The following is a 15,579-nucleotide window of genomic DNA, read 5'->3' as shown; positions in this document are numbered from 1 at the left end:
TTGTGATTTTCTAAAGATAATTCCAGATCCTTGAAGACAACTAACCTTGCAAATCATATCCCAATCACAGAGATCTGCCTGATGGTTGCTTTTAATGTGATTTGGATATTTTTAGACTTAAAAAGAAGTTTTGAAATAATCTAACTAAACCAAATTCGTCTTTCACCAAATATTCCCCAAATCCTAGACAGCTAAAGACGAATGCATTACAAGTAAAAAGTTACTTTTGATTTAAATCCCACCCCTCCCCCTCCTGGCTACCTCCCTACAAACATCAACCCTATTCTCTTTCTCTCATTTTGGGCTTTAAAGTTGAACTTTGTGGTAACTTCTCTATTTGTCTTTGAATTTTTTTCTACTGATAAATTTATGCTTGAAGATTGAACAAGTATCAAGACATGCTCACAAATTGGGAGAGCTTGTTAGTGAAAACAAAAACATGAATGTGAAAGAGCAACATCTCTTAGTATAGGGTTAATAGTCTGAATTCCCTCGAGATTAGGGGTGAATCCCATTTATATTTAAATTATATGTAAATGTTATCCCCTTTTTTTTTTACCAAAAAAAAAAAAGTTATCCCTTTTGAGGATGTAGTCAACTTACATGTAAATAACCCGAGCATGCCTTAGTCCCGAAGGAAAAAAAAAAAAAAAGGATGAAATAATACCAACACAGAGACATTTGAATCAATATAAAGAGGGGAAAAGAATTGAGGAAAAAAAGAATTTGTATATCCTTATGATATGAAGGTAAAATCATAGCTACTTAATGTGCATTTAATCAAGTTTATTTTATTTTTTTTTATTTTTATGCTAAAGAAAGATTCTATTAATTATTGTAGCAAAGACATAGTTTGTTAATATCTAGTACAACAAATGTTTGTGGATAGTCTACTGATGCTGTAAGTGCAAAATGATTAAACCATTGCTGGAGTGTCGGACGTCCTGGGGCCTTGGGGTTAATATTATTACATTTAATATCTACCAAAATCGGGACATATGTTACTTGCCATTTGTTGTGATTCAGTGATGAGAGTAGATCTATCACTTATTGTTCATTGGACCATATTTTTTGTAGTTGTATATTCATTTTCTTTGCTTGATCTATTCCATGTTTCATCCCAACAAGCGTGGCTTCAACTATGCATCCTTTCCCAAAGCTGCTAGTGCAAACGTACAGAAGCTCTCCCTTCCAAAACAGTCCGCACTCCATCCTGTGATTTTTAGTACTGGATTGTATGACCTTGCACAAATCATAAAAGATAAAAGATTCAGATTAGAGATATTTTTACAAAAGCAAGGAGAGACGGCTTATCAATTGTGATAGGAGTCATGTTGTTTGTTGTTTCCACAACATTAGTTACAGAAAGCTGTAAATCTTGGATCCAAGTTAAAGTGTTGTGTAACAATTTATTGGGGTTGGGATTGACTTTGTTAACAGTTTTGTTGTTTATTTCTTTCCAAATGAAGTAAGAGGTTATTATAAAGACAGACACATCCATTTGTTTTTTGTGCCTCTATCAATTCCATTGTCTAGAAAGAAAGAGCAGCACAGATCCGTGAAAGATGAATAAATCCATCTTTCAGTTCTTAACCCTAAGGGACTAGTTGCCCAGATTTGTTTTGCCCATTCACAAGAAATGAAGACGTGCCACAAAGTTTCCGGACATTTTCCACAGAGTTTACATGTTGGATCCATTGGCATCCATTTAGTGAGGATTTCTTTGACTGATAACCCCGAGTTTAAAAGACGCCAAAAGAAGGTCTTGAATTTCGGATGAAGGGGTAAACTCCAGAAAAATTTCCACCATCTTTTGATGTTCGTAGATGTTGGAATTTCTCTAGTTTGCGATAGGGTTTTCCTTGCCAATTTGGCAGAGAAATCTCCATTGCTTGAAATAAGAGATATCCAGGCATCAGATTCATTAGACAAAATTATATTGGAAATTGCATAACAATGAGAGGTTTGAGGAAAAGGTAACTCCCTGCTTTTAGTGTTGAGAATGGTTGCAGCCTGTGCAACTGTAGTTTTCCTTTGGCAGAGCTCTGTGTCCGGTGGTGAGTAGGATCAAAATGCCGAATTTCTTATCCAAAGATCAAACCAGAACGATGTATTTTTTCCATCTCCTATCTTTCTCCAGACCATTTTCTCAAGAGTGGGTAAGCGTCTGCAAATGCTATTCCAAGCCCATGACCTTTTTTTTAAGTACTTTAGGGTCGAAAGGTGCAGTGTTTGGAAAGTTTTCACTTTTAAAGTCTGTACCCACAAGGCATCAGGGTTTTTAAGTATTCTCCAGCCTTGCTTAAGTAATAGGGCCTCATTAACTTCTTCCATTTTCTTGAACCCCAATCCTCCATTTTCTTTTGATTGACAGCATCGGTCCCAGGAAATGAGTGTTAGTTGCCTTTGCTTTGTTGGGTCTCCTAGCTAGAATTTTTGGCATAGGGAATCAATTTTTTTGCACAGACTCCTTGGGAATTTGAAACATTGCATATGATATAAGGATTGTGTTTGCAGCACAGATTGAAGCAGTACCCCTCTTCCAGCAAAAGAAAGACTTGTCGCCTTCCACATCGCCATTTTTTTCTTCATTTTGTTGGTTACAAACTGAAGATTCTTCAATTTTGATCAGCCATGTATCAATTGGATCTACAGCTCTCACTAAAGAAGATGTCGCATGGGATACCCCCACTAGAATGGGAGAAAGTGGAATCTAAATGGATTCCATATGTTGGTTTTTCGAATGTTTTAAATGTCCTGCAAGACATAGTTTGGATTCCCTTCTTCTTTGCATTAATGACCTTGCTTTATTCTGTTTACTCCCCCCCCCCCTCCCCACCACAAAAAAAAAGTCTTGTTCACTTCTACCATTGCTTGAATTTATGGTTGAAAGTTTAGCAAGTGAATACTCGACTAATAGGCTCAAAAGATGATGTCACTTATTTATCATGATGCATGATACCATGACCACTTGTGAATTTGTGTAGTTAGTTACATTGCTCAGTGATTTTGGTATTCCAATAACTTACACTATATATTTATCTTTGGTTAATCAGCCTCCTTTGCATATTAATATGAACCCAATCTTCCTTCAGCGCATCAAGCACGTAGAGGTCAATTGTCAATGGTTTGCAATTAGGTTTGTCATGGCCTTGTTAGTGCTGCTTCCATCCCTAGTGCTACCTTAGTCGTCCATTAGAATTAGCTGATCTCTATATTGGATAAATACATACAATTAGATAATGAAATTTGAACTTTAGCTCATGCATCATCCTTGCGGAGTATTTTCTTATTCATTCATGATACATGTATGTATTTTATGTTCATAATACATGCATGCATTTTATGGTTGGGAACTGCCGTTGCTTAAAAGAATTCTATGAATCCTTGCATTGTAAACTACTATTTGTTATGCGTGATGTTTAGATGATTTATTTTCAACACAATTTAAGTGTTAATCTTCATTCATTCGCTATGATATTGCCTATAAATGCTTCCAAAAATTTTATTTATCTATTATTGAACTAAATGAATGTAAAATTATGTAGAAACTCTAAGACATGGGAGGAAATCACTAAAAAAGTAAAGATGTATTGAATATAAACTATTGCTATATCACTAATTAGATTTAACATAATTTATCTCTAACAATGTATGTAGTTAGGGACTCTTGCTCAAGAATTTCCCTTCCAAATAGACAGGGATGCCTAATCATATCAAGTCTAACCCTAAATGTTGTTTTTTGCATATAAGCAAGAGGAAAGAAAATCTAACTACTGTGAATGCTTCGAAACGAAGCAAAATCGAGATGATTTCTATTGAAAATGGGCAACCAGTAGCGGCAAAGCATCATAGTCAACAACTTCTATGGATTCGATCTGCACAAAAACACAATCAAGACATAATTTTTACAATGAATTAATTACCTAAAAAGACACAACCAGCAACAACTTCTGCTGAGATTCAAATAGGAAAGTTTGAGCCACTATGCAAAGTTCAGGCAAAAAAAGAAAAGTCAAAGTAGAAAGTTGGTTGCATGGCACACCCTATTATTGGAGTAAAACTAATTATCACATACTATTATGTCTTAAATTGCATGAAGCTCACTGTAAAAAGTTAAAGTTATTCACAGTTACTTTTTCCTATTAAGTGGGGTAAAATGACATAAATGCCTATACCTCTCATTTAACTCATTTAAAATTTGAAATTTAATTACCCAAATGTCTTTGGACAGAAAATTTACAATATTGCCCCAATTAAACTCATTAAATGACATAAATAGCCTTACCCATTTAACTAATGAATGAATCACATCAATCACAACCATAAAAACAGAGAGAGATTTTATTGCTTCTTAGAATCCTCCTTCGTTCATGAGAAAGCAGCGATCTTATGAGCAGGGGCGGACCTATGGAGGGGCCGAGACCCGAGGGCGGCACCTATGAGATATTTTCCTTGATTTTTTCACTTTTTTCTCTTTCCATATGTGAAATGTCACTATTTGGCCCCCCAATATTAAAAACAATTTTCAAAGGTAAAATAATGGGTATAAACGTCATTCCTAATTACAAACTAATTCCTCAATCCCTATTTATTCTCTCATCTCTTCTCTCTCATCTTTTCTTTCTATTTATTCTATTCGGTTTCTATAAACGTGGTTAAAGGAAATTTTTGAAAAAAACATCTTATTAGATATTCAAAAATCAAAATGTCATTTATAATAAGAAACTAACTCTTCAATATCTATTTATTCTCTTCTATCTCCTCTCTCCTCTTTTCTTTCTATGTATTCTATTCCCTTTCTATAAGCGTGGGTTAAGAAAATTTGAAAAAAAAAAAATCTACTCCACAATTAGGTACTCTTTCTCAATTTATTTATCGTTTATCTTTTTCTCTTTTTTTTGTTATTCTTTTTATTTGATTTTGTACTCTATGTTTATTTATTTCTTCTGCAATTTTTGTTATTTGATTTTGTATTGTGAATAAAATGTCTATAGTTAGTAAGTAACTAATTGCCATTGGTTTGCATCTCTTATCTAAAAAAAAAAAAAAGTTTATCTCTTATCAAAGAAAATTTTGGCTTGCATCTAACTTTTAGGATTGAAGTCACGTGTACATTTATTTTTTCTATATTGTTGCTTTAATTTTACCTATATTTTATCGGAAAAAAATATCATTATTGTTATAAATAATATTTATTATGGATGTCCATTACCCCAAAGAGATTGTACTTCCAATTGAAGATCTCAATTACCTCATGATGCAATATTGGTGAAGATCACAACCATCTCATTACACAATATTGGCAGTCAATATTTCCATTCTATGCACCTTCTATCTTGGGCGGCAATCTATCTTTCCATATCAAGAATATCTTATTGTGTGCAAGAATCATATATTGTATTTCCATATCAGAGTAGATGCTCCTTCTACTATAAATATGTAATGCACTCAACTGAATGAATTAGTTCTGATTGAACTCATCTTGTCTTTCTTCTTTGTATCTAATATATTTTCTCTTTATTTATAACACGTTATCAGCACGATTCTGCTCGAAGAACGAATCCGCTCGAAGTGTTGCGTTTTGAGAAGAAAGACAGCAGACTATGTATCATTATATTTTATATTCCAAAGTGAAAAGAATGATCGAGCTCCTCGCACATTTTTAAACAATGGAGTTTACCTTGTCCATCTTAAAATGTAAGTGCACCATGATAAAAAGGTATGTGTTTTATTGAATCTAAGAATCAATCAAATAATAAGATATTATGTTGCTTTAAAGATTGTGGTTTTATTTATTGTATATAGTGGTTGCTAGCTTTGCACCACAAATATTGTTAAATGCACTGAAGTTGCAAGATTTGAAAGCGTAAATGAATACAGATTCTGAGATGCACATGAAGTTGCAAGATTTGAAACTGTAAATAAGTACAGTTCTGCAGATGCACATGAAGTTGCAAGATTTGAAACTGTAAATGAATACAGTTCTGCATATGCACATGAAGTTGCAAGATTTGAAACTGTAAATAAATACAGTTTTGCAGATACACATGAAGTTGCAAGATTTGAAACTGTAAATAAATACAGTTTTGCAGATGCACATGAAGTTTCAAGATTTGAAACTGTAAATAAATACAGTTCTGTAGTTTTTGAAATTAATTCTCTTTTGAAATTATAAGGAGAAAATATTACTCATGAAAATATCCCAGCAAATTTTCAAGTTTCAGATTTGTTGTTACAATAGTAATATTGTAAAAGGAGTTTTAAGAAATGCTCTGAATGATATCATGCATATTTGTGGCTGAGTAAAATAATGACTATTAATGAAAAGTCATGAAGCTCGTCTTATTGGTTCTATTCCATTCCCTGAAGTGAATGCAACAATTCATGATATGCCTGTAAGAAGGCAAAATTAAAATTATGGTCATGACTGTGGAAGAGGATGAGACAAAAGACGGAATAATTACCGTTTATTATGGAAATAAATAAGAGAATAATAAGGATTCTCAATATAACAACTCAAGGAGTGAAGATAATATTTGTTTCCAATGTGGTATGAAAGCCATTAGACATGTATCTGTCATACTCCACAATATTTAATTAAGCTTTGTCAAGCCTTAATTAAAGAAATAAAAATAATGTGGAGATAAATTAGATTTTCCAAAATCATGATACTTGAGCAATTTTTGCCTATAAAAGGAATGATTTTGATGGCCTCACAGATACTATATATCTAAATGCTGCAAACTTCTTTGAAGATAATAGTTGAAGATTTTATTATGTAATTCTTTTCTCTTCAAATCTCATCTCATATGTTAGTTTATCTTAAATTTAATCTTTTTCTTCTATAATTTTTTTTTTATTGACTTTCTATATATCTTTTAATAGATTTTGTTTCATTTTGATGAAGAATGTGAATATTCTCTTATATGCTGTAACACATATTATACTGAGAGAAAAATATACATATTTCTCTTATTTGATGATGCGGAAGTCAATGTTCATATAAAATCGGTAGTACAACATTGATTGAAAGCTCCGAAAGAGCTAATCTATTATTATCTGGGAAATAAAATTGGCTATGAATAATTCATTATTTTGTAGTAAGTCTCAAAGAAACTTATTAAGTTTCAAAGCTATTTGCCAAAATGATTATCAGATTGAGACTACAAATAATGATATAAGTAAATATCTATACAAAGGTATTAGATATTTCTCCCAATTTGTACTACACGAATATCGCATGGTTGAAACACATGCTTGGGTAAATCAAATGAACATTGATTCCAATAATTTTATTATTTGGCATGACCGGTTGGACCATACCGGATCAAGTATGATGCGAAAAATTATTGAAAATTCAATTGTCATCCATTGAAGAACCCGAAGATTCTTCAATTAAGTGAATTTTCTTGTATTGTTTGTTCTCAAGAAATATTTATTATTAAATATTCACTAGCTAAAGTTGAGATTGAACATTCTACGTTTTTGAAACGTATAGAGGGTGAAATGTATGGGCCCATTCACCAATCATGTAGACCATTCAGATAATATATGATTTTAATAGATGCATCTATAAAGTGGTCACATGTATGTTCATTATGAACTCGCAATTTGGTGTTTGCGAGATTGTTTGCTCAAATAATGAGATTAAGAGCATAATTTATGAATTATAAGATAAAGACAGTTTGTCTTGATAATGTTTGGTGAATTTACATCTCGGGCTTTATGATTATTGTATAACAACTGAGATCACAGTTGAATAGCCTGTTACTCATGTTTATATCCAAAATGGTTTGGTAAAATTATTTATTAATTGTCTCCAATTAATTGCTAAACCATTGTTTATGAGAACAAAGCATCATTTGTACGCATCAGGCCAAGAGGTTGTCATAAATTCTCCCTATTACAATTGGCTTATGGTCAGAAGCCAAATATTTCTCATCTTAAAATTTTTGGATGTACGGCTTACGTTCCAATTGCTCCACCACAGCGCACAAAGATGAGTCCCAAAATAAATTTGGGAATATATGTTGGATATAAATCTCCTTATATAATTCAATATATTGCAAAGGATAGGAGATTTATTTAATGCAATACTTGCTGAGTATTATTTTGATGAATTAGTTTTTCCAACATGAGGGGGAGAGAATAAACAGTTGGAAAAAGAGATTGATTGTATGCATTATCATTATCTCATTAGATCCTGCATGACCGAGCACCTTTGTGAACTTGAAGTTCAAAGGATAATGCAATAAATATTATAAATCAACTGCCAGATTTGCTGACCTGCTAAGAGTTACTAAATCTCATATTCCAGCTGTAAATGCTCCAATTAGAATTGATGTCCCAGCAGGACAATCTATCAGTGCAAATGAAATTAAATCACGTTTAAAACGTGGAAGATCAATCGGTTCCAAGGATAAAATCCTAGAAAAGGAAAGGAGCAAATGATCAAGATGGTCATAAAATGGAGACAATTGATTATGAAAATCCTGAAGACATAACTTTCTATGAAACCCAGAAGAGGTTCAGGTACCTGAAAATAATGAAGAGATCTCGATTAGTTATGTCATTGCAGGAAAAAGATGGAACCGAAAATATAAAGTTGTCGACAACAATTTTTGCATATAATGTTTTTGTTGAAATAATGCAACAAGACGAGGATCTTGAATATAAATTTGTTGATGAATATAAATCAAGAAATGATTGGCCAAAATGTAGAGACGCAATTCAAGTAGAATTGAATTCGCTTGAAAAATAAAGTTTTTGGACCTGTAGTCCAATATCTGAAGGTATAAAGCCAGTGGGGGTACAATTGAGTTTTCTGCGAAAAATGAAATGAGAAAATGAATGAAATCGTGATATATAAAGCATGAATTATGGACAAGAATTTTTGCAGATGCCTGGCATTGATTACATGGAAACATGTTCTCTTGTGGTGGATGCAATCACCTTCAGATATCTTATTAATCTGGCAGTATATGAAAATTTTGACATGCGTCTAATGGATATTATTACGAGCCTATGGCTCACTCGAGTGTGAAATATATATGAAAATCCCTGAAGGATTCAAAATGACTGAAGCATATAAAAATTCTTAGGAAGTTTGTTCAATAAGGCTTCAAAGATTATCAAGGCATATATGGTAATCTCATTGGTGGATATTTATTAAATGAAAAGCATAAAAATGATCCAATTTATTATTGTGCCTTTATTAAGGATATGGATCTAATTTTAGTTAGTATATATAATGATGATTTAAATATCATTGAAACTCCTGAAGAGTTTCCAAAAGCAGTAGATTTTTTGAAGAAAGTTGAAATGAAAATCTTGAAAAGACAATGTTTTGTCTTGACTTGTAAATTGAGCATTTGACGAATGAATATTCGTTCATCAATCAACTTATATAGATAATATTTTGAAGAGATTTTATCTAAATAAAATACATCCATTGAGTACCCCAATGGTTGTGAGATCACTCAATATAAAGAAAGATTTATTTCGACCCCAAGAAAACAGTGGAGAATTTCTTGGTCCTGAAGTACCATATCTTAGTACAATTGGGGCATTAATGTATCTTGCTGATAATACACAATCGGATGTAGCATTTTCTATAAGTGTATTAACAAGATTTATTTATTCTCCAATACGAAGACACTGAAATGTTATAAAACATATATTTCAGTATATTCGAGAAATTATTGACATGATATTATTTTATGAATGTGGATATCAACTTACTAGTTTTGCAGATGCATGATATATATCTGATCTACATAAAACTAGATCTCAAATATGCTATTTATTTTCAAGTGAATGTTAGTTATTTTATATTTGGTTAAGATCAATGATACAATACATTCATGAAGCATGCAATCTTCTACTAGAAGAAGGAATTTCAACAATATTATATGAAGATTATGCTGCATGCAAAGCTCAATTGAAGGGATGATACATCAAAGAAGATAGAACGAAGCATATTTCACCGAAATTCTTCTTCACTCTTGATCTTCAATGAAATGGTGAAATATATGTTCATTGAATTCGTTCAAGTGATAACTTGACAGGTTTATTTATTGAAGTGTTGCCTACTTCAGATGTTGAGAAGTTGGTATATGATAATGGAATGTACGTGATACTCAATGATGTTATCATCAGGGGGAGTAAAATACGTCTTTGCACTCTTTTTCCCTTAACCAAGGTTTTGTCCCACTGGGTTTTCCTGGTAAGGTTTTTAATGAGGCAGCTACCAATACGTATTATTTAGATATGTATACTCTTTTTCCTTCACTAAGATTTTTTTCCCACAGGGTTTTTCTTAGTAAGGTTTTAACGAGGTACATTATCTATTGATAGACATCCAAGGGGGAGTGTTATAAATAATATTTATTATGGATGTCCATTACCCCAAAGAGATTGTACTTCCAATTGAAGATCTCAATTACCTCATGATGCAATATTGGTGAAGATCACAACCATCTCATTACACAATATTGGCAGTCAATATTTCCATTCTATGCACCTTCTATCTTGGGCGGCAATCTATCTTTCCATATCAAGAATATCTTATTGTGTGCAAGAATCATATATTGTATTTCCATATCAGAGTAGATGCTCCTTCTACTATAAATATGTAATGCACTCAACTGAATGAATTAGTTCTGATTGAACTCATCTTGTCTTTCTTCTTTGTATCTAATATATTTTCTCTTTATTTATAACAATTATCAATAATTTACCTATATTTTGTTGAAAGAAATATCATTATCAATAGTTTTGATCCACTAAATGATGGTTAGACAAACGGTTAAAGACCCGCCCTCCCACGGGGAGATCTTGGGTTGGCATCCACTTGACGGTGTATATTAGTAATTTAGTTCCCACCCCATAGTAACAACTTGGATCCACTTACCATCGAAATTTAATAATGACTAATGTCTCCCAGTGGGGAGCCTAGAGTTCTATTCTCCCTAATGTTTATGTGAATTTGGTTTGCATCTCTTATCAAAGAAAATTTCGGCTTGCATCTAACTCTTTAGGATTGAAGTCACGTGTACATATATTTTTTCTATATTGTTGCTTTAAGTTTACCTATATTTTGTCGAAAAAATATCATTATCAATAATTTACTTATATTTTGTTGAAAGAAATATCATTATCAATAGTTTGGATCCACTAGTCAATGATGGGTTAGTCAAGCGGTTAAAGATCCGCCCTCCCACGGGGAGATACTGGGTTCGCATCCACTTGACGGCCTATATAGTTTGGATCCACTAGTCAATGATGGCTTAGTCAAGTGGTTAAAGACCTGCCCTCCCATGGGGAGATCCTGGGTTTGCATCCACTCGACGGCGTATATTAGTAATTTAGTTCCCACCCCATAGTAACAACCTGGATCCACTTACCATTGAAATTAGTAATGACATTAGCCTCCCAGTTCGATTCTCCCTAATGTTTATGTAATAGTTCCCAACCCTTACTCCTAGTTTGTTAATACAAAGAGCCCTTAAAGAAAAATAGTTTGGATTCACTTTGCATCAATGACACTTTTTCAATTCTGATACCCAAATTTTTTTTTTTTGTTTAATTCTATAATCGCTTGAATTTATGATTAACCGTTTAACAAGTGAATACATGTCTAATATGTTCAAATCATGTCACTTATTTATCATGGTGCATTAATGAAAAATAAATGAAAAGTCTCCACACTAAAAAAGGAAAAATGCAGGTGAATAGAACATCACCACAAACCTCAAGGGGTTAGCGTTGGCAAAACGTCTCATAGTTTGAGGTCAAGAGAGTTTGAAACTCCTTGGGGCTAGAGGTAAAACCCCTTCATATATTCAAATAGTTATATAGTTATCCCCATGGATGTGTATGTTGCTTATTTAGTTTGAGAGTTCTCATGTATGAAGGTAATCAAATTTTTTTCATGTATTGAGTGTGTTATCTGTTTGAGTATTTGACGAGTTCAGGGGTGGACCTAGGATTCAATATCCGGGTGGGGCAAGAATGAAAGCCAGATAGTCTTCTCGTTGGGGAAGCACTAATGCTTTTTTGCCACACATATTATGTAGGCCCTTATAAGACCCATTGGGGGTCCCACCTCAAAATTATTTTATTATATTAAAGAATAGACCCACATATATTTGGTGGGGCCCACACATATTTGAAAAAAAATGTAAATTATTGATAATGAATTTTTTTTTTCAACAAAATATAGGTAAATTAAATAAACAATACAAAATATATGTATACACATGACTTCAACCCTAAAAAGTTAGATGCAAGCCAAAATTTCTTTGATAGGAGATGTAAGCCAAATTTTTTTTTAGGTGAGAGATGAAAACCAATGGTAGTTAGTTACCTTACTATATAACTATAGACATTTTTTTTACCGGTACCTCTGTTTGCCTCAATGGTTAGATTTTAGTTGTTGATCTTGAAGACCAAGATCAAGTATTGATAGCTTCAGACCCATGAACCATAGACATGTTATTCACAATACAAAATCAAATAACAAAAATTGCACAAGAAATAAAGAAACATAGAATATAAAATCAAATAAAAAGAATTAAAAAAAGAAGGAGATAATGAGAAATGATAAATAAATTGAATAAGAGAAAGGGTACCTAATTGTGAAGTAGATTTTTTTCTAGATTTTCTTAACCCACCCTTATAGAAAGGGAAGATAATAAATAATAAGAAAGAAAGGGAAAAGAATAAATAGGAAGAAAAGAAGAGAGAATAAATAATAATTGAGGAGTTAGTTTTTAATTAAGAATGACATTTTTTTTTTTGGTAAACATATTTTTAATTAGCATAAGGGCAAGAAAAACCCAAGATATCCTGATTACAAGTAGCCAAGGAACGGAATTAGACCAGACAATCCTACTTGCCATGGACCGGGTCTTCCTAGCTAGGGAATCGGCTACAAAGTTAGCCCACCTAGAGACATATTGAACCGACCAAGTTGGTTCAAGAGAAAGCAACCTTCTCACATCCTCTACCACACGAATAGCATCCAGCTCAAGGGGAAGAAACGGGTCTACCACGCCTCTGCAAAGGGTAAAAGAATCGCATTCAAACACGATATTCTTGAGACCTTCCTGTGAGGACCAGCAAAGAGCTTCCTGTAGTGCAAGAGCTTCACCTGCGAGAATAGAAGAGACCGAGCAAGGAATAGAGGCCGCATACACACAGGCACCAACATTATCTCTTGCGATGAAGCCCAGACCTGCTAGATTTTCAGAGACAGAAGCAGAGAAATTTGTATTGATTTTGATTGCAGCAACCGGAGGAGGGATCCAACTCCTAGCCACAATCGGAACCTCATCACTTAAGGGTAGTCGTGCATTCCAGAATTCGTTGCAGGCTTTCTTGGATTTCTTCACAACTTGTTGAGGGATCCAGAATTTCCCATTAAAAGTTAGATCATTTCTTGCTAACCATATGAACCAACAAGTAAAGAGGAATATACTTAAAGTCTCTCTGCTCGCTAATGGATTTGGAAACTGCCAGTTGCCCCAATTGTTGATGACGTTTATCAGTGATTTCTGGGTCTGCGACTCAATCAGACCCGACAGCCCCATACCAAACCATATAGCACGAGAGAAATCGCAATCAAACAGAATGATATTTTGAATACCTAATAATATTTTTTTTCCAAAATTTTCTTTAACCCGTTTATAGAAAGAGAATAGAATAAATAGGAAGAAAATATGAGAGAGAAGAGATGGGAGAATAAATAGGGATTGAGGAGTTAGTTTTTAATTAGAAATGACATTTATACCCATTATTTTACCTTAAAAATTTAGAAATGACATTTATACCCATTATTTTACCTTAAAAATTGTTCTCAATATTGGGGGGGGGGGGGGGAGGGGAATAGTGACATTTCAAGAGAAAAAACTAGAAAATTAAGGAAATTTATATAAAAACTAGAAAAAAAAAGGGAATTAGTATAAATTTTTTAAAAATCCAAGGGGGCCCATGGTCCCCCGCCCATCTATAGGTCCGCCCCTAGGCGAGTTGCCCCATAACTTTTGGATATGCAATTGGATATTATGTATTTATTGGTTTTAGCCCTATATCTTGGAAATAAAAGAATCCAACCATCATGTCCCACTCGTCTGTTGGGGCCAAATAACGTGCCATGGCTGACTGTTTGTGAACTTGTGTAGTTAGTTACATTGCTTAGTGATTTTGGTGTTACAAAGCCAAATGTCTTTATTTTGTTTTAATTAGACTCTTTTTCATATTGTTGTGAACCCAGTCTTCCGTGAGTGCACCAAGCATATAAAGATCGATTGTCATTTGGTTGATTATGTTTATTATGGTCTCATTAGTGCCACTTCCATCCCAGTTGCTACCTAAGCCGTCCACATCTTCGCCAAGGCCTTGTTTTTAAAAAATTGTTTCTTAGTCACCAAGGCAATCTGAGAGTTCTTGATATTCATTTTCAAAGAGGGGGAATATTAGGCATGAAAGAGATTATTTTTCATCATTATCTTTAGTTGTACCACTTGACCTCTTGTAGATTGATATATTTCTACTTCTTTTATCTTTTATGGGTTGCATGCTCTCTATTGGATGAACATATACAATTAGAGAATGAAAAATTGAAATTTAGATCATGCATCATCTTTGAGGAGTGTTTTTCATTTTCATTCATGCTACGTGCATGCATTCTATGTTCAACCATATCATGTTTTTCGTTTCATAAAAAATATAGGCGTGGTGCTTTAAGCATGGTTAGGTTGAGGACTGCCATTGTTTAAAAAAATCTTATTAATCTTCTCTTTGTAAACTACTATTTATTATGCAAGATGTTAAAGATGATTTATTTTCAATACAATTTAAGTGTTGATGCTCACTTCATTTATCATGATATTGCCTATAAGCATTCTCAAAATTTTTACTTACCTATCATGGAACTAAATGGACATAAAATTATGCAGAAACTTTGAGACATGGGAGGAAATCAATAAAAAGGTAAAATGTAATGAATAAGATCTATTATTGTTAATTACATATTATAATTTAGTCAATTAAAATTAATTGTAACAATGGTTAGTTTTCTGATTTCTATTTATTTAAAAAGTGAGATTGAATAATGAAAATGAAATATATTGACATAACAAATAAATTTAGCCACTTTGTTTTATTTTTTATTTTTATTTTTACTTTCTAAGTCTGTAAATTTATTTTTCTATTGCATATATAAATTTCCTTTTTTTTTTTTCTTTTCATTTTTTTTTCATTTTCCCCATACAATAATTCTTTATCTTTTTTATGGACCACGTTTCTCATATAAATCTTTTTCCCTATCTTTCTCAATCAGATGAGTGGGTGATTTAAATCTAGCGCCAGATTTTATTTTTATTTTTTATATTTAAACTCTATCTTCCTGCTTTCCCCAAATTTTTACACTGTTTTCTTTCCTTCTTCATCAGTTTATAACTGGAATTCTTGCTGAACGAAGACACAACGGAGAAGAAGACTAATGAAAGAGAGATGGCATGGTTTGGTTTAAGTTTTGGTTGATCTAGTTAAAATGAACCCATGACTAAATCG

General features: G+C 32.9%; 1 protein-coding gene across 1 annotated transcript; it reads right to left on the bottom strand.

Annotated features, from left to right (window-relative positions):
• Positions 1-3,815: 3,815 nt before the first annotated feature.
• On the bottom strand, positions 3,816-13,595 carry LOC149008262 (uncharacterized). Its single transcript, XM_089167217.1, has 2 exons — positions 13,005-13,595; positions 3,816-3,878 (listed from the first exon to the last, which is right to left on the bottom strand). The coding sequence occupies exons 1-2, from the start codon at positions 13,593-13,595 to the stop codon at positions 3,816-3,818; spliced, it is 654 nt and encodes a 217-aa protein (XP_089023343.1).
• Positions 13,596-15,579: the final 1,984 nt, after the last annotated feature.

This window comes from Hakea prostrata, chromosome 8 (assembly GCF_041222555.1).
Source record: "Hakea prostrata isolate BN-2017 chromosome 8, UWA_Hpros_2, whole genome shotgun sequence".
Classification (NCBI taxonomy): Eukaryota; Viridiplantae; Streptophyta; class Magnoliopsida; order Proteales; family Proteaceae; genus Hakea; species Hakea prostrata.
The sequence above is the reverse complement of the archived record's forward strand: the minus strand, read 5'-3'. Positions and strand labels throughout refer to the sequence as shown.

Excerpts from the sequence above, each read along its gene's own strand:
- LOC149008262 (XM_089167217.1), bottom strand. The coding sequence starts at position 13,595 with ATGGGGCTGTCGGGTCTGATTGAGTCGCAGACCCAGAAATCACTGATA. Across the intron at positions 3,879-13,004 it reads CTATTCGTGTGGTAGAGGAT|ATCGAATCCATAGAAGTTGT; the intron begins GTGAGAAGGTTG and ends GTTTTTGTGCAG.